At 45.4% G+C, this 19602-nt stretch overlaps 1 protein-coding gene across 1 annotated transcript in view; it reads right to left on the bottom strand.

The window, feature by feature from the left end:
- LOC311225066 (solute carrier family 12 member 9) overlaps positions 1 to 19602 on the bottom strand; it is a 179191-nt gene that overhangs the window by 60327 nt on the left and 99262 nt on the right. The window contains exon 8 of the mRNA XM_084310274.1: positions 8650 to 9604. Within this exon, the coding sequence (XP_084166400.1) occupies positions 8650 to 9604 (955 nt within the window). The remainder of the gene's footprint in view (positions 1 to 8649; positions 9605 to 19602) is intronic.

The following is a 19602-nucleotide window of genomic DNA, read 5'->3' as shown; positions in this document are numbered from 1 at the left end:
ATATGCATGGTAAAAAAAAGAAAAAGACACGCTGAGTTCCTGAGAAACTGGTTCCTATATACACTACTATACAATTTTAACTCTTAATGTATCTAAACTATACTATTAGTACCTCCTTCCTTTAAAGTGACATTTTGTTTAAGTGATAGTTTTAGCGGTTGCCGCATGAGTGTTGTGTGTGTGTGTGTGTGTGTGTGTGTGTGTGTGTGTGTGTGTGTGTGTGTGTGTGTGTGTGTGTGTGTGTGTGTGTGTGTGTGTTCATCAAGTCAAGTCAAGTCAAGAGTTTTATTTGTCACGGCATACAAGTATACAATGAAATGCGGGTGGTCTTGCCCGCAATGATGTGCAATACAGTAGTACAACATATAATAGAATCCAATAGACAACATTGTGCAATAAACAGGTAACATAGTGGGACATCACGGTATTTGTACATAGTTATTTACAGAGCATGAAGGACATGCTAGGTCCCTTGGTAGTGCAATACACTGTTACTATACTATTTTTAAAGTGACCTTTCTTTGTGGCCATAAGTGTGGGCGTGTGCAGCATGAGTGAGTGCTTTCTCATGTTAAAGTGGCTGCTAGTGTGCGAGCGTGCACAGCGTGTGTGTCGTGTGTGTGCTAAAGTGTGCTTGTGTGTGTAGGGTTCAGTGTTCTGTGACCCTCAGTGTTCATTGTTCAAGGCTCTGATGGCCTGGGGGAAGAAGCTGAGCCGAAGCCTCTCTGTCCTAGTAGCTGGTGTTCGCAGGCGTCTGCCTGACCTCAGCAGCTGGAACAGGCTGTTATTGGGGTGGTGAGGGTCTTTCATTATTCTGCAGGCTCTGGATTTGCACCTCTTGTTGTATAGAACCTGCAGGGGAGGTAGTGCAATACCCGTGGTACGCTCGGCAGAGCGCACCACTCTCTGTAGGGCCTTCTTGTCCTGTGCCGTGCTGTTGCCATACCAGGCAGTGATGTTTCCAGTCAAGATGCTCTCTACAGCTCCGGAGTAGAAGGACTGGAGTATCTTCCCCGATACTCTGAACTTCCTTAACTGTCTCAGGTGGTAGAGGCGCTGCTTCGCCTTTTTTACAACTGTGTCTATGTGTGTTGACCATGTCAGATCCTCTGAGATGTGGACCCCCAGGTACTTAAAGCTGCTCACGCTGTCCACGGTGGCCCCGTTTATCCTCAGTGGTGTCTGTGTCTCCTGCTGTCCTCTCCTATAATCCACGATCAGCTCCTTGGTTTTACCAATGTTCAGGAGCAGGCTGTTGTCCTGGCACCAGCGTTCCAGTACCTCAACCTCCTCCAGGTAGGCCTTCTCGTCGTTGTCCGAGATCAGCCCCACCACCACCACCGTGTCGTCTGCGAACTTCACTATGGAGTTGGAGCTGAACTTGGCCACACAGTCGTGTGTGTATAGTGAGTACAGCAGGGGGCTCAGAACACAGCCCTGGGGGGACCCGATGCTCAGGGTGATGGTGTTGGAGGTCTGACCCCCCACCCTGACCGCCTGGGGTCTTTCACTCAGAAAGTCCAGTACCCAGGTGCTCAGAGCGGAGCTCAGACCCAGCTCGATCAGCTTGTCCACCAGTCTGGTGGGGACTATGGTGTTGAACGCTGAGCTGTAGTCAATGAACAACAGTCTCACATAGCCCCCCTTCTGACGGTCCAGGTGAGAGAGGGTGCTGTGCAGTACTTGGGAGACCGCATCGTCAGTGGACCTGTTTGGCCTGTATGCAAATTGCATAGGGTCCATATCGCTGGGGAGGGAGGCACAAATGTGATCCTTGACCAGCCTCTCGAAACATTTCATGGCCACAGAGGTGAGTGCCACCGGTCTGTAGTCATTGAGACCTGCTGGGGAGGGTTTCTTTGGTACCGGGATAATGGTAGACATCTTGAAGCAGGCAGGGACCACTGACTCCTTCAGGGATCGATTAAATATGGTGGTGAACACAGGGGCTAGCTGGTTAGCACAGGACTTGAGTATGCGTCCTGTTATTCCATCTGGGCCAGCCGCCTTCCTGGTGTTCACCTGCATAAATGCTCTTCTCACACTGTGTACCGTCAATGAGAGAGCGTCCCCGCCCCCCCGCGGATGCCCCCCCCCCTCCACAATAGCCGGCGCACCAGTGACGTCACTAGCCGTTGAGCTAGCAGTGCCACTGTTTGCACCAAACCGCGCGTAGAAGGTGTTGAGCTGGTCCGCAAGGGAGGCGTCGTCGCTCCCCATTGAGGGGGCGCTGACTTTGTAGTCCCTGCCATAAGCCTCTTGTGTCATTCTGTGCCATTTGTGCCTCCATCTTGTCGACATACGTCCTCTTAGCAAGTTTAACAGCCTTGCGCAGAGTGTAGACTGTTGTCTTGTACTCTTCCATGTTTCCTGACTCTCTGCCCAGGTTATAAGCAGTGGTGCGAGAGTTCAGGGCTGCTCTGATAGTACTGTCCACCCATGGTTTCTGGTTCGGGAACACCCTCGCCTTTTTTGTGGGGACAATACTATCAGCGAGTGTTGTTATGAAGCTCACCACAGTGTCTGTGAACTCGCTGACGTCACTGGTGCTCCTCTCCAGCATTCCCCAGTTGACGTCATCATGTGTATTTGTGAGTGGAGAGTTCAGTGTTCAGTGTTCTGATGGGGGAAGAAGCTGAGCCGGAGTCTCTCTGTTCTTGCAGCGTGTGACCATAGGCGCTTGCCTGACCGCAGCAGCTTGAACAGGCTGTTGTTGGGGTGGTGGGGGTCTTTCATAATTCTGCAGGCTCTGGATTTGCACCTCCTGTTATATAAGTCCTGGGTGGTAGTGCAATACCCGTAGTACGCTCAGCTGAGCGCACCACTCTCTGTAGGGCCTTCTTGTCCTGTGCCGTGCTGTTTCCAAACCAGGCAGTGATGTTTCCAGTCAGAATGCTCTCTACAGCCCCGGAATAGAAGGAGTGGAGTATCTTCCCCGATACTCTGAACTTCCTTAGCTGTCTCAGGTGATAGAGGCGCTGTTTCGCCTTTTTCACCACAGAATCTATGTGTGTAGACCATGTCAGGTCCTCTGTGATGTGGACTCCCAGGTACTTGAAACTGCTCACCCTGTCCACAATAGCCCCGTTTATCCACAGTGGCATGTGTGTCCCCTGCTATATTTTCCTAAAATCCACGATCAGCTCTTTGGTTTTACCAATGTTCAGGAGTAGGCTACTATCCCGGCACCAGTGTGCCAGTTCATCAACCTCCTCCCGATAGGCCTTCTTGTCATTGTTAGAGATCAGCCCCACTACCACTGTGTCGTCCGCAAACTTCACTATGGAGTTGGAGCTGAACCTGGCCACACAGTCATGTGTGTACAGTGAATACAGCAGGGGGCTCAGAACGCAGCCCTGGGGGGACCCGATACTCAGGGTGATTTTGCTGGAGGTATGACCCCCCCCACCCTGACCGCCTGGGGCCTGTCACTTAGAAAGTCCAGGATCCAGGTGCTCATGGCAGAGCTCAGACCCAGATCGATCAGCTCGTCAACCAGTCTGGTGGGGACTATGGTGTTGAAAGCTGAACTATAGTCAATGAACAGCAATCTCACATAGCCCCCCTTCTGACTGTCAAGGTGAGATAGTGTGTTGTGTAGTACTTGGGAGACCGCATCGTCAGTGGACCCGTTTGTCCTGTATGCAAACTGCAATGGGTCCATGTTACTGGGGAGGGAGACACATATGTAATCCTTGAACTATACAAGGACATTAAAACACCAAAGATCCTGAGCAGCTCTAATGCCCACTGCAGCAGGCAACAAGAGCTGTGGAGACACCACTAAATCATGTACCTATTTCACATTTTGAGAGCTAATTTTTTTTTTTTTTTTTTTATTAATATTTTTGTACAAATCTTACACATCATGGAATAACTTTCGTCAGCATAACATGCAAAGTCAAAGATTTGTCTTTTTCTTTTAGACATACAAAACTTACATAGGACTTATACAGACATACCAAAAACAGACATGGAAATTAAAAAAGTACTTACAAAAAAAACAAAAAACATTACTATACATTGTGCATAATAACCAATACGCATATACGTTACATGTAGTCCAATTCTACCTGCGAAGCAGGTATGTGCTGCATCTTACACCATCCGGACATACAATCTATGCATATACATACATGATACAATATAAAGTATAGGTACCATCAGGTCAGATCCCATTTTTCACATTCATCTTTGATAATACTGAAACCCCCCCTTAATCATTCGTCCCCAGACCGTTCAGTCAGGTGTAGAAAACTGTCCCATACCTCAGCGAAAATATCCTCTCTCCCTGCGACTCTATACGTCACCCTTTCATATGATGCTGTCCGGAACATTAGTTCCATCCATTCTTTAAAAGTAATATCAACAGGTGATTTCCAATGTCGTAATGCAATTCTACATCCTGATATCATGGCCATTCTATACCACATTCCCCGGTATTTAGGCAGTTTAATCCCTTTCGGTACTATACCCAAAACACATGGGGCGTTATTTATCTTCACATTCAGGACCTTACTTAGGAATATCACAATTTGATCCCACATTTTCCGGACCTTCTCACATTCGTACAACATGTGCAGTAAAGTGCCTGTCTCCTTCTCACATCTCCAGCAGATGTCACTGTCCCTTAATTTCAGTCTGGCCAGTTTACTGGGCGTCCAATAGCTTCTGTTCAGTAAAATCAGAGAATTTACTCCATTTGGATACCAGTTTCTCCCACATTTCCTCAGTAATCTCCTCATGTACATCGTTCTCCCAGCTCAATCTCAAACCCGCCAATTTGGGTGCATTGTATTCTCTTATAACATCATAAAATCTTGACGCACCGCCTTTCCTGCGCCATCCTTTATTCATATTGATGACGATATACAATGTCTAATCTGTAGGAATTTATAAAAGTTTTTATTATCTATATCAAAATCCTCCTTAATATCCTCAAAAGGCAAAACCCCATCCTCCCCGGCTATATCACCCAGTACATGTATCCCCCTTTTAACCCAATCGTCCCATATGACTGATTTCTTCCCAATCTTTAGTTTCTTATTATACCATATAGAGGCTCTCGTAGTTATGTATGGGCTATCACCAGTCATTTTGTGCGATTGATTCCAAGTTTCCCTGATAAATGCCATCAAAGGGTTTTTAAGAGGTGTAGGTCTGTCTGATTGTGTCAGGAAGGATTCCAGAGATGAGGGATATATCATTTCCTCCTCCATCTTGACCCAAGCAGGTGCCTCCTCAGACGAGTGATTCAGTTTGGAGAGCTGGGAGAGCGAGAATGCATAGTGATACCAGTCTAGTTTAGGCAGGGATAAACCGCCATTTTCCTTTGCTGCATACATTTTGGTCCGTCCAAACAGCGGCCTTTTGCCCCCCCACAGATATACATTAATGACTTTGTCATACTGTTTGAGTAACTGGGTCGGGAGAGTCAGCGGCAACATATATAGGATATAGTTTAATTTGGGAGCTAATATCATTTTCACTAGGTATATCTTTCCCAGGAGGGACATATTCATTTTGGCCCAATTCTGGGTCAGAGCACTAATGTGTTCGATTATAGGGGCAATATTGGCTTGCATCAACTCTTTCAGACCTGGGATCAGCTTTATTCCTAGGTATATCAATCCTGACGGCATCCATCTGTATTGCCACCCCCTTCTGATATCAGGGGGACAGCATTTAGAGAGGCATTGCTTCTGACTTGCTCCAGTTGATTGTGTATCCAGATATTTCGGAGAAGGACTCGATAACATTTCCAATGATCCCAACTGCTGTTCGGGGATTGCTGGATACCAATAAGATATCGTCCGCATATAAAAATAATTTATGTTCTACCTGCCCCGCTATTATCCCTTTGATGTCCTGATTATTCCTCAGTGCGATAGCAAGTGGTTCGAGGAAAAGCGCAAACATTTGGGGAGAAAGCGGGGAACCTTGCCTCGTTCCCCGCCCTAGGTTAAAGGGCGAGGACACGATCCCGTTGGTCAATACTGATGCCATCGGATTTGTGTATAACAGTTTTACCCACCCAGTAAACGATGGACCAAACCCGAAGTGCTCTAGCGTGTGAAATAAGAATGCAAATTCCACCTTATCAAAGGCCTTTTCGGCATCCAATGAGAAGGCCACTGTAGGTTCTATATCATTCCTTACCTTCCACATTATGTGTAGGAGTCTGCGGATATTATCAGCTGAGTTTCTCCCCTTCACAAAGCCCACTTGATCTGAGTGCACCAAAGTTGGTAGTACATCTTCTATTCTATTCGCAAGTATCTTTGCCAATACTTTTTCTTCCAAGTTGCTCAGGGATATAGGTCTATAGCTTCCACAGCATTGAGGGTCTTTGCCCTTTTTCTGTAGTAATGTAATAGTGGCAGATCTCAGGCTAGTGGGCAATCCCCCCTTTATCAGTGAGTCCTCATATACTTTTAATAATCTCGGAGCGATTATATCACTGAATTGTTTGTAGAAATCGGGAGTAAACCCGTCGTCTCCTGGTGCTTTACCCAATTTAAGGCTGTTGATTGCCGCGTGTATTTCTTCTATCGAGACCCCCCCCTCCATTGATTTTACCTGTTGTTTCGATAATGACGGTAATTTGATTTTGTCGAAGAACGCGTCCATTTTTAGCTGATCCACCGCCTTCTGTGGGGTATATAAGTCCTGGTAGAAGCACCTGAAGACATTATTAATTTCCTTTTTGTCTGTAATAATCTTGTCATCTTTATTACGAATCGAGGATATAATATTCTGATTATGCATTTGTTTAACCCGATTCGCTAATATTTTACCCGCTCTCTCCCCTTGTTCATAATATTTTTGGTTGGTCCTAAATAACGCATATTCAGCCTTCTTTTGATATATGTTGTTCAATTCGTATTTGGATTTGCTTAGGTTCCTCCACGTTTCTGGGTCTGGTCTTTGGCTGTGCTGTTTCGAAAGTATTTAAATTTCCTCATCTAACATTGTCATTTTTTGTTTCTCCGCCCTTTTTAGTATCGCACCGTATTGTATGAGTCGTCCTCTCATGTAAGCTTTACATGTGTCCCACATTATGCCACTATCATCTATTGATCCTTCATTAAGTTCCCAAAATTCCTTAAATATAGTTCTAATGTATGTACACGATCCTTCATCATTTAACATTAGGTTATTGAATCGCCATCTCCGAGATCGTTGCCCTTCTTCCATGGATGTGATCACTAAATCAACCGGAGCATGGTCAGATATTACAATGTTCCCTATCCCAGTACTTGCAACCTGTTCTACAAGTGCGCTAGAGATCAGGAAATAATCTATTCTAGAGTATGAGGAATGTGGGTGAGAGTAAAACGTGTAGTCTCTTTCTTGTGGGTTCATAACCCTCCAAACATCCACTAGACCCAATTCCTCTATCAGAACACCAACCGCCAGTCTCCCTGTGTTGTCAGCGGTTTTGGGTTGGTATGATCTGTCTATCAAGGTGTGTCCAACCAAGTTGAAGTCCCCCCCTATGATTACGTTGCTATTCCCTATCTTCCTGATCACCTCACATACCTCATGGAAAAAGTCTGAGGACGACCCGTTGGGCGCATATATATTAGCTAAAGTAGTCCTCTGTCCCTCTAAATCAGCATCCAGTATAACCCATCTTCCCTCATCATGTGAGAAACTATTGTGTACCTTTAGGTCTAAGTTTTTTCTCACCAATATTGCCACCCCCCTCTTCCTAGAAGAGAACGTGCTATAGTATATTTGTCCCACCCAATCCCTTTTAAGCTTGGCCGACTCTTCTTCATCCAGGTGTGATTCCTGAATTAGTGCAATATCTGCCTTTTTTTGTTTCAAGAACGACAATATCTTCTTTCTCTTAATGGGATGATGACATCCGTCTATATTCCATGATATTATTTTAATCAGCCCCATATTTCTCGTAGTGCATCTCCCCTGTGCAATCCATGACGTAGTCTAGTGCCTGAGAGTGTGAAGATATATATACAGTAGTATAGCATACAATGAAATAAAAAAGAACATATAAAAACACAAATACACTTCCCCCCCCCACATTTACCCAAGCTACGTTCGATATGACCCCAGATAGAACAGTCGTACCGAGGGTGAAATCGATACTCACCCATGCACCTTGGTCCCCCTCGACTAACAGAGGAGTGCATACAGCACGAGGCAGATTGCCCAAAACTGTGCCCCTATTATCTTGTAAACCCTGACGTAACGTATGGCTCACACTGTAATCTATATACAGTGCGATCAATTCAACTGAACTTGACAAAACGGTAACGTTTCCAAGCATTAACATTTGTATATCTTTCAGATATATCTTGGTACATTGTAACTTCTATGACATAGCCATGATGGCCTGTGGTTCATTTCGTTATATTTTTCCTGTATCCATCTGGGATATTTCCCCTCCCATACTTTTATTATATTCTTCTAACCATTGCCCTCTATTTTCATTTCACGTCTTTTTCTTTTTTTTTTTTTTTTTTAATTATTTTTCTTTCTCTTTTCCAATCACTTTTTTTTTCCTTTTCCTCTATATACATATTGACATTTTTTTGATGTTATTTACTCTATGACAATGCCCCCGTGACTTATCTGTATTCATGCGCTTCATGAACTTTATCTCAATTGTCCGCCTCCGACTGTCCCCGTCTGAATCCCTGCAGTTTCTCCCGGTATCCGTGATGACCATTGCCCTGCTGTGTGGGGCGCTCAGTCCCCGTCGTCTGCATGTCGTCCCCCGGTCCCCGTTTTCCTCCCATTGTCTGCCAGGTAGACAGCCGCATTATCTCCTCTCGGTCCGGGTCGGTAGTCGGGTTCACCACGGTGATCTTGAATCCACGCTTTGCCATATCCGCCGTCGCCTCCGCCGCGTTCTGGTACAGGCGGGTGCCATCTTCGTAGAATACCCTCATCTTCGCTGGATACGGTGTCTGGAACTTGAGATTCTTCTCTTTCATTATTCTCTTGGCCTCGGCATATTCTCCTCGCTTCTTCAGTATTTCGGTGGGGAAGTCATGGTCGACATAGAAGCGATCGTTGCCACATGAGACGTTCTTCTTCTGCCATGTTCGGCGTATTATCTCTTCCTTCATTTTGTAACTCCCAAACTTAACCACGATTGACCGTGGCTTCAGCTGTGGGTTGTTAGGCCTCGGGGCCAGTGCCCGGTGTGCTCTTTCGATACGAAGGTCCATGTCCTGAGGCAGACCGAGGGCATCTTTAAACAAGCCGTCTAGAAATCCATGCATGTCTTTCCCCTCTTTTCCCTCCGGGATACCATACACCCGCAGGTTCTCTCTCCTCGTCCTGCCCTCCTGGTCGAGTAGCTTAGCCTCCACGTCGGCCTGCCTCTGCATTAGCTTTTTTATTAGAGCCGTCGCCGCACCAAGCACGTTTTCATTTTCTCCGATTCTCCCCTCAGTTTCATCGAGCCTGTCGTTCATTTTGTTCATGTCATTTCTTATCTCCCGAAATTGACGCTCATTGTCTTTTCTGAAGTCTTTGAGCTCGTTGAATATGTTCAGCAGCGTGGCTTCTTGTTCACAATCATCGTCGCCATCTTTTTCTCCCGTTACGTCTTCATTCTCTGCCATTCCTTCGTCCTTTTCAGTTGGAATCGTGTGCGCCATACGTCTCGTGATAGCCCCTTTTTTCATCCCTATTAAATATGTACCCTGGTGTTGTTAATAAATGTTTTCCGGGGCTATGTCATTTTGCTGTCGGGGAGCTCGCGAGTTAAGCAGCCATGTTCTTCCGCGGTCAAACCGGAAGTCTTTGAGAGCTAATTCTATGATTTCAACTCAAGAGATTTGCATGCATTTTGGACGCAGACGTTTTGCGAAGTTTAGCCTACACGATGATCAGCACAGACACGACTGTACCAATATTTCACCATCTAACTCTAAGTGTCATAGGATGTGCTGTCATCCCTCTACTATCATCACATCAACCCTTAGCCCCAGCTCACCTTCAACCAATCTATCATCCCTCGTCCTCCTTCTCCCCCTTTCATCCTACCCTTCTTTTCTTTCCCCCTATCGCTATCATCTACCTACTCTCATCTCCACTCATAAGAAAGCTTGTATGAGCACCAAGCCCCCCCCCCCCCCTCTCTCCTTTTCAATCCTCTGGTGTGTGAGATTGTTAGAACACAGAGCGAGATTAGAATCAGACTTGTCATCAGTGAATCATTCAAATGGTCAGAGTGAGAGAGAATGAGTCAGAGAGAGGAGAGAGAGAGAGAGAGAGAGAGAGAGAGATAGAGATAGAGAGAGAGAGAGAGAGAGAGAGAGAGAGAGAGAGAGAGAGAGAGAGAGAGAGAGAGAGAGAGAGAGAGTCAATGATTCCTGTTGGCGGCGGTAGCGTGGCTAACAATTTCCCTCTAATTACTACCCCCTGCTCCTGGAGAACTACTGTAGCAAGCGATGATGGGAGAAAAAGAGAGAAAGAGAATGAGAGAGGAGGGATGGAAGAATGACGATAGCCTTTAATCCTCACCTCTGATAATGACTGGGTAGTCAGACACACACAAACACAGGGACACACGCACACACACTGTACACGTGTGTGAATAGCTCTCCCTTCCTCCTCCTCCTTTGTTCCTAAGCCAGTATTGTCTCTCCATTCTACATTGACTTCTTTCTTTCCATCCACTGCCTCGCAGACACAATTGAACAAACTGAAGCCTGCTGCTCTGAGCAACAGTTTAGAACATGTCACTCTCCACCTCTTCTCTGTCTCGTTCATGTTACACCACTTCACGTTACACCACTTCACGTTACACCACTTCATGTTACACCACTTCACGTTACACCACTTCACATTACACCACTTCACGTTACACCACTTCACGTTACACCACTTCACGTTACACCACTTCATGTTACACCACTTCACGTTACACCACTTCACATTACACCACTTCACATTACACCACTTCACGTTACACCACTTCATGTTCTAGGTAAAACAGGGGATCAGTTATAACTCAGGTGGCTTCAGGACCTTTATACGATTGCAGTCCCGGAAATGCGCATGTTGGACCGCAATGGAAATAAGTTCTAAGGACTTTCTTGCGCTATCCTGATATATTTTTATACTGTATGCACCTGTGTATTGTATTTTATTATGTCAAATAAAATCAATCAATCAATCATTGCCATGTGTAAAAGGAGATCTGGGTGACATTCACAGTCTGCCACCTGCCACCAGCAGAACGTGGACAATGGTGAGGTCTAGATCAGGCTGGGTCAAAGCTCAGATAGGCCAGGCATGGTTGGAACCAACAACAAAATAAATGGGACTCACACACCACCTAGTCCCCACAGTAGGATATGAGATCTAAGGGCTTTTATTGAGATTATAATAACTCGTCCAGAGACATCTCTGAGTCGTGTGTTGTATAGATAAAGCAGGCCATCAGCTTCACTGCCAAAAATGAGCTGAATAAAAGACTTTCATTTCAAAATGAGGTACCAAATAATGGAATAAAATACAAATAAAAAACGTTTACCCTTCAGACAATATGATTGCTGGCCTGAAAGTAAAGCTTTACTGCAATTGTACAGAAATCATTAGCTCTTGAGCCTTTTACTTACAAATTTAGAAAAATTACAGAAAGAGAAAGAGAATTTTTTTATATTTGTATTGCGTTTTGGGGGCGTCTGGGTAGTGTAGAGGTAAAAGCACTAGCCTACCACCCCAGAGACCCGGGTTCCATTCCCAGCAGCGCTACTTCTGGCTTTATCAGACATTCCTACGAACACAATGGCAGTGTTCGCGGGTGGGAAGCCGGTGATGGTATGAGTCCTGGTCATTGCAAACAGCGACTCCTACTGGTCTGTCAGGGGGCCTGTTCAGTGGGGAGGGGATCTGGGGGATAGCATGAATCTCTGCACACTTTAAGCTCTTCCAGTGAAACTCCTCCCTGTCAGGTTAAAAGAAGTGGCTGGCGACTCCCCAGACCGACAGGGAATTGGTATAACGACTAAATTTGGGAGAAAATATGAGAGAATGGCTAAAATGAATAAATTGAGCTTTGAACATTGTTATTTTTCAAAAAATGGACATACAGCGTATAAAAGCCTTCAAACCTGACGTAATTAGTTCCTGTTGTGATGTTTGAAGTCCCTTGATTAGACAGCTTGAGAAAGCCGCTAGCTTCCCCCGGCTCAGCTCTTGACCTTTTCCTCTCAGACATGTACTTAAAACATGTCTTAGCCTTGAATCAGTATACACGAATCCGCCGACCAATTTGTGTCTTTCGCCATCTAGCGACGCCCCCATTACTGCGGTTGCTTTGCGGTGTCTGCTGCCGCCTGATCAGTCGTGATAGCATTGACCACAGCATGGGCATTTGGATAGATGACGTTCGACAGTGGCCCCCAGTTACTGATGAAGGTACCATATGGATCGCGATCTTAACGTTATTCAAATTGTACATATCAATTAGACATTGGTTGTCAATAGCCAAAAAAAAATAAAAGATTACCACTTAACCCGTGTGGCTCCCTAAGGATTTTGAAGGATTTTGACAAAAATGGGCCTTGGATCAAAGCCATATAACTTTAACTGTTTACTATTAAAAAAAAAAAAAAAAATCCCCCATGATTAACAGTAATAGCCTAATCTCAATATATCTGTAACAAATTACATATATTTCGGAATTGTAACCACTTAAATTTGTGTTTGTTTGATACCACGTCCATTTTTATTGAAAAAAAACGGATAAATAGTCATATTTATCACATTTCTATACATTTCTGATACCACATTACAGCGTATGTAAACTCGACGAAATACCTCTGAATAAGAACCAGAAAAAAAAAAGAAAGGTTGACTAATTCGGTCAGAAATAGCGGAGACGCTAAACGTTAGTAGGCGCATAGTATTACCAGAATATCCTGCGGGCGAGCATTAGTCAATATCCCGGTAGAATTCTGAACACTAGTCGCTGGTCGGCAGACCACCAGAGCTCTTCCGTGCATTGCACTTCCTCATAGAAGCGACGTGGGCCGAGGGGGCTCGTATTTCAGCGTGTGACACGCAATAGACCAGGGGGAGTGGATCATAGGTGGTTCTCATGGTGCACTTGTGTTGAAAACTCGCTCGCACCCCCCTCCCACTCGCCGGAGCCTAATGGTGCACATTCAGCCACTTTGGCCGGCTTGAGCACCGCCCACCTTCCCCTGAGTTGCTGGCAAAGTGAGCTGTAGAGGAATTGCGCCACCTTGTGTTTTACATCGGTAACAGCACATTTTAAAATTACACCGAGTCCTGACATTGTGAATTATGCAATGCATTAGGTAATTCTATCTCGAATTTAACGAATGAGAGCAGATTAAAAATGCCTTTTAACATGGGAGCGGTGCAGATGAAAAGTGATCCCAGGTCCACCGTTGGTTCTAACCACTATAACTTTCTTTTAGAGTGTTTCAAATTATAAGCCTTTGACATAATGAACATATTTTCCCAATTTCATGAAATAATAATAAACACAGACACCGCTGTGCTCACACACACACACACAAGAAAGTAGTTTTCATGACCAGGAAGCCACAAGTTCAGCTGCATTTCACGTGATGAAGTAACATTTGTGTAGCTAGCTAATATGCTAACGTGACTAGCTAGCTAGTAAACAAAGGGTTGCATGTAACTTAAATCACAGACCAGTTACTGATGAAGGTACCGTATGGATCGCGATCTTAACGTTATCCAAATTGTAACGTTACATATCAATTAGACATCGGTTGTCAATAGCCAGAAAGAGAAAAAAAAATTACCACATAATCAGCTGCATTTCACGTGATGAAGTAACGTGTGTGTTTCTGCGTGTGTGTGTGTGTGTGTGTGTGTGTGTGTAGGTGTGTGTAGGTGTGTGTGTGTAGGTCTGTGTGTGTGTGTGTGTGTGTGTGTGTGTGTGTGTGTGTGTGTGTGTGTGTGTGTGTGTGTGTGTGTGTGTGTGTGTGTGTTTCAAGTTTCAAGTTTCAAGTTTCTTTAATAGTTGTCATACAGAAGTACAGAATACTTTTGTACAAAATGCTTCTTACTGTTGCGCTCCAGAGACTGTGCATGACAAGATAAGTATGAAATAAAAACATAGTAAAAATTAGAAGTAAAAAAAAAAAGGTCACAGTGTTCAGTTTAGACATATGTACAATGTTCGTAGACGTAGTTACCATACAATATACAATACTGTGCAGTGTACTAATATACAATACTATATAGTGCAAGGCATAAATGGACGAGGTGCAGTTTAGGTACAATTCACAGTAGGTGTACGAGTTGTAGTGCAAATCCTTTATCAATAAATATAAAGTGTAAGTGTGTTTGTGTGATCTAAAGTGTGGAGAGTGGGTGCTGCAGTGTGTTGTTTGTTTGAGTGAGTGTGTGCTTGTGGGTGTGTGTGCTGTGTGCATTTGATGGTTGTTGCATAGTGATTATTGTTCGTTTAGCGATTATTGTTCGTTTAGCAGCCTGATGGCCTGGGGATAGAAGCTCCTTCTGAGTCTTTCTGTGCTCGCCATAAGACTCCGGTATCGCTTGCCTGACGGCAGCAGTTCAAAGAGGCAGTTGTTCGGGTGGCTCGAGTCCTTAATAATTCTCTTAGCCTTCCCCTTGCACCGCTTGTTGTAAATGTTCTGGAGGGTGGGAAGCCCCCCTCTAATTGTGCGTTCGGCTGAACGTGTCACTCTTTGTAGTCTGCTACGGTCTTGTGCAGTGCTATTCCCAAACCAGGAGGTGATGTTGCCGGTCAGGATGCTCTCTATTGTACATGAGTAGAAGTTCCTAAGGATCTTCTGACTGACTTGGAACTTCCTTAGGCGCCTGAGGAAGTAGAGGCGTTGTCGTGCCTTCTTCACAACACTGTCAATGTGTGTGGTCCATGTCAAGTCCTCGGATATGTGGGCTCCGAGGTACTTGAAACTGTTCACTCTCTCAACTGGTGCCCCGTCGATGCTGAGGGGGCTGTAGTCCTTGACCCCCGACCTCCTGAAGTCCACAATCATCTCTTTTGTTTTGCTGACGTTCAGGGAGAGGCAGTTCTCCTGACACCACTGTGACAGGTTCTCTACCTCTTCCAGGTAGGCCCTTTCGTCGTTGGCAGAGATCAGGCCCACCACTACTGTGTCATCAGCAAATTTGATGATGGTGTTGTTGTTCCGCTGTGCTACGCAGTCATGTGTGTACAGGGAGTAGAGGAGGGGGCTCAGAACACAGCCCTGGGGGGCCCCTATGTTGAGCGTGATGGATGAGGAGGTGCAGTTGCCGGCTCTTACCACCTGGGGTCTGCCCGTCAGGAAGTCCAGGACCCACTGGCACAGGTCATAGTTCAAGCCCAGGTCCCTGAGCTTGGCTATGAGTTTGGAGGGGACTATGGTATTGAATGCTGAGCTGTAGTCGATGAACAGCATTCTCACATAGTTCCCCTTCCTCTTGTCCAGATGTGATGCTGCTGTGTGCAGCACATGGGCTATGGCGTCCTCCGTGGACCTGTTGGGGCGATATGCAAATTGCAGAGGGTCCAGGTTGATGGGGAGGGAGGAACAGATGTAGCCCTTCACTAGCTTCTCAAAGCACTTCATGGCTATGGAGGTGAGGGCTACAGGGCGGTAGTCGTTGAGGCAAGCGGGCGTAGATTTTTTGGGTACAGGGATGATGGTGGACTTCTTCAGACAGGTGGGGATGACGGCCTGTTCCAAGGACAGGTTGAAGATGTCAGTGAATACCGGGGCCAGTTGGTCGGCACAGACTTTTAGGACGCGGCCGGGGATGCCGTCCGGTCCTGCTGCCTTCCTGATATCCACTTTTTTAAAGATCCGTCTCACCTCATGCTCTGTTACCCTGAACACTGAGTCTCCATCAGCAGACCCCCCCCCCCCCCATTGCCGTGGTTTGTAGGCTGGTGTTGTTATTCACAGCCTCAAACCTCGCATAGAAGGAGTTGAGATCATTTGCTAAGGAGATGTCACTGTTCAGTTTGAGGGGGGTTCCCCTCAAACTGTGTGTGTGTGTGTGTGTGAGCTCAGAGCTACGCAGCCCGACATTTTAACATCCATATTTAACATCTGCTTGGTGAACAGGAGTGTCCCTGATTCATGGAAGGGCGCTCTCATCTATAGGATCCCCAAAAAAGGCAATATCCCCGACGATCCGTCAACCTGGAGAGACATTTCCCTTTTACCCACCATCTATAAAGTGTTCATGAAATGCGTTCTTGCCCGAATCCTCCCATGGCTCGTGGATGAAAACATATCATCTCCCAAGCAAAAGGCCTACATCAATCGGCAAGGCATGAATGAACATGTGTTTTGTCTCAAAATGGGTATCGACGACTTTAAGCACAGGTCTAGTGAATACTTCGCTGTTTTTCTGGACTTCCGTGATGCGTTTGGAACTTTAGCACACAATGTTATGATTACAGCTCTTGAGGAAATACATCTGCCCCAGGTTTATATTGACATTGTCAAAAACGTGTATTGTGGTTCCTTTATACAGGTTATCTGTGGTAAACAGCTCACAGACCCCATCCCTCTCCAAGTTGGTGTTAAGACTGGTTGTCCGTGGAGTGCTGTTAACTTTGTTATAGCAATAAACCAGTGGTTGAAGTGGCTCTGTATGTGTGCCCCCGCTAATGTAATTTCCCCTAACCCCGCAGACGATGTACAGGTTGCCTCATATCATGCGGCTGAAATAAACACCATGCTCTCCAGAACCGACTCCTTTTTGGAGTGGTCTCGATTAGAGGTTAAGGATTCAAAATGTGCAGTGTTTTATGAAAGGCGGAGTGGGGGAAACCGTTGGTATCACTCAAGCACAGACACAATACCTGCATTCACAATTGGCAATAAACCCATTACGGTCTATTCACGTCATCAGACATACACATACCTGGGTCACAAGTTTAATGTGGCAGGTGAGTGGAAAGAACAGGTAGATGAAATCATCTCTGAATACACCAGCAGACTTGATTTAATTCATGCATCACCACTTCCACACATCATGAAACTTGAGGCAATCAGAGTAATGGCATTGGCCAAAGTACAACACATGTTCTCCAATGTACATATTCCACGAAAATCACTACATGATTTGACTAATAAAACCGTACACCTAGTGAGACAATGGACTGGCCTCAACACACATACAACACGCAACATTATATTTCACAGTAAACGTGAGGGTGGTCTGGGTGTTCCCAATTTTGAATGGGCATATATTGCTACACGGCTCTCCCATCTATTGAATATGCTGAACAGTGATGACCAGTATGTGAGAACGCTCGCCCGTTCTTCTCTTTTCTTGGACCTAAAAAGACGTAAGGTCCCCCTGGCGCGTGGTTCGGACCCTAACTTCCTAGGCTTCAAGAGAAAGCCGAATGGAAAGCTGGACAGTCGCTCTCCTGGCTTCGGTGTGTGGTCAGACTGGCCGGACCTTAATGACATGTGTTGCTGGGCTGATGTTACCCTGGAGTGGGTGGGGCCTAACTCTGAGGCAGTGGCTATCTCAGAGAATATTATATCTGACCCCAGTATCTCAGTCAGAGCATCTATGTCTGTGTGTGGAATGGATCACCAACTTCCACTGACTAATGCCCGAGGTCGCCTCCTGTGGGCACAACAACAAAGACAGCGGGAACAATGGACTGAGTTGAGACTGCAGGGGAAGATTGCGTGTCTCCCTGCTGCGGACCATTCTGTCTCTCACTCTGTGTTCAAAAATGTTGCCATAGATGAGTGCATTGTTATCTTTACTCTGAAAGCGAGATTACAGGTCTTACCATCTAAACTGAATCTCTCCATCTGGTTTCCAGGCAGTCATGCTCCTCACTGTATTCATCATGCCAATAACCAAATAGCTGAAACCATGTGCCACATCTTAAAGGGGAACTATTTTACTATTTCTTTCACTATTTGGGCACTTTTACACAATTCCTGTGAGTCTATGGAACACCTCTGTAATTTTATTTTATTTTTTATTCATTGTTTTGTATTTCTAATCAAGTACTCAAAAACAGCATTTTTCTACCTCAAGATCTTAAGCCGTTTTGAGCCTGGGCTCCAACCACTGTGTGCAGCTCATCATGTACCTGATGCCACACAGCCACATTATCATGCAGCTGTGTCTCTCTGACATCACAAATCAGCACATTTTCAGATGACTCAGTTCAGTGAGGGTGAATATTGTGAGAGGAGAATTGGAAGAATGCGCCAATATGAGAATTAGAGACATAGATCATATTAATATAAGTTCACATAGCTAGGAAACAATGCTAAACACTCAAAAAGGCCATTTATAAGATAGTTCCCCTTTAAATGGTTGCCATGTATACAGGGACCTCTACATAAGTAGGCATGACAGAATAGTAGATTTGATAGCGAAAGATATCTCTCTTATTTTTAGGTCCTCCATCACACTGTATAAGCATTCTACTGTGAAGCCAAGCATGTTCAACCTGTGCAATAATGATTCTATGTTCTCTAGTATTACAGCTAACACCCCTGATGTATTTGTGGTAAATGAACACCTTAGGGAGGTGTCCATTCTTGAGGTTGGCTGTACTTTTGATTACAGCTTAGAAGAAGCCTTCCTAACCAAAATGCTGAAATACCAACAGCTACAGCAGACCATCTCACAGCTAGGCTACAGATGTAAACTCCTAGTTTTTATCTTTGGCAGCCTAGGGCATGTGCACAAGTTGGTTGTGTGAGGGGCCTACAAATAGCCGGTCTTTTTACCTTTACCCATGATTCTGCCGCCCATGCACCTTGTACCCGACTGTTCTTCATAATTTTCTGATTGCACTCGCATTGTTTATGTCCTTTGTATGAGGCTTCCTTGTACTTCTGTTTATGTGGACATAAATAAACATTTCAAATGTGTGTGTGTGTGTGTGTGTGTGTGTGTGTGTGTGTGTGTGTGTGTGTGTGTGTGTATATGTGCGTGCATGCACGTGCACATGTGTGTGTATGTGTGTGTGTGGGGGGGGGGGGGGGGGGGGGGGACTAGGCTGTCCATCACTCTGTTTGTGCAGGACACACTGGCAAGGTTAAGTAGTGAGTCTCATGCATGAATGACAATCACGCACTGAAAGTATGTTGCGCTACTTCGCGGGCCTCTCATATTCAATAACGTGGGGGCATCGCAAAATATATGATTACACACACTCTCCATGGCCCCTAATTGAATAGATCAATCTAATTTAGAGTGGGTTAACCCCTCGGCTCCCAGAGGCCAGACACCGCACAACCGCTGTCGCCATGAGTCATCTCCCCCTGCTTCATCTGGCCGCTCCACAGGGGAACTCTGGCTAATACAGCCATTTATCTCCACTGACACACACGCACACACACACACACACACACACACACACACACACACACACACACACACACACACACACACACACACACACACACACCCCTCCCTCCGCAGGCTACACACACGCAGGCTAAATCAATTGTATGGGCTATGGGATGAACCTAAAATTATATTTGTACCATTTCATATTTTAACCCTTTAAGGCGTGTGAGCTCACATGTGCGATTTGAGAACTTAAAGGTCCCCTGTCTTATAAATTGCCTTTTCCAGTGT

This window comes from Notolepis coatsorum, assembly GCF_963971535.1.
Source record: "Notolepis coatsorum genome assembly, chromosome: 1".
Taxonomy (NCBI): domain Eukaryota; kingdom Metazoa; phylum Chordata; class Actinopteri; order Aulopiformes; family Paralepididae; genus Notolepis; species Notolepis coatsorum.
The sequence above is the reverse complement of the archived record's forward strand: the minus strand, read 5'-3'. Positions and strand labels throughout refer to the sequence as shown.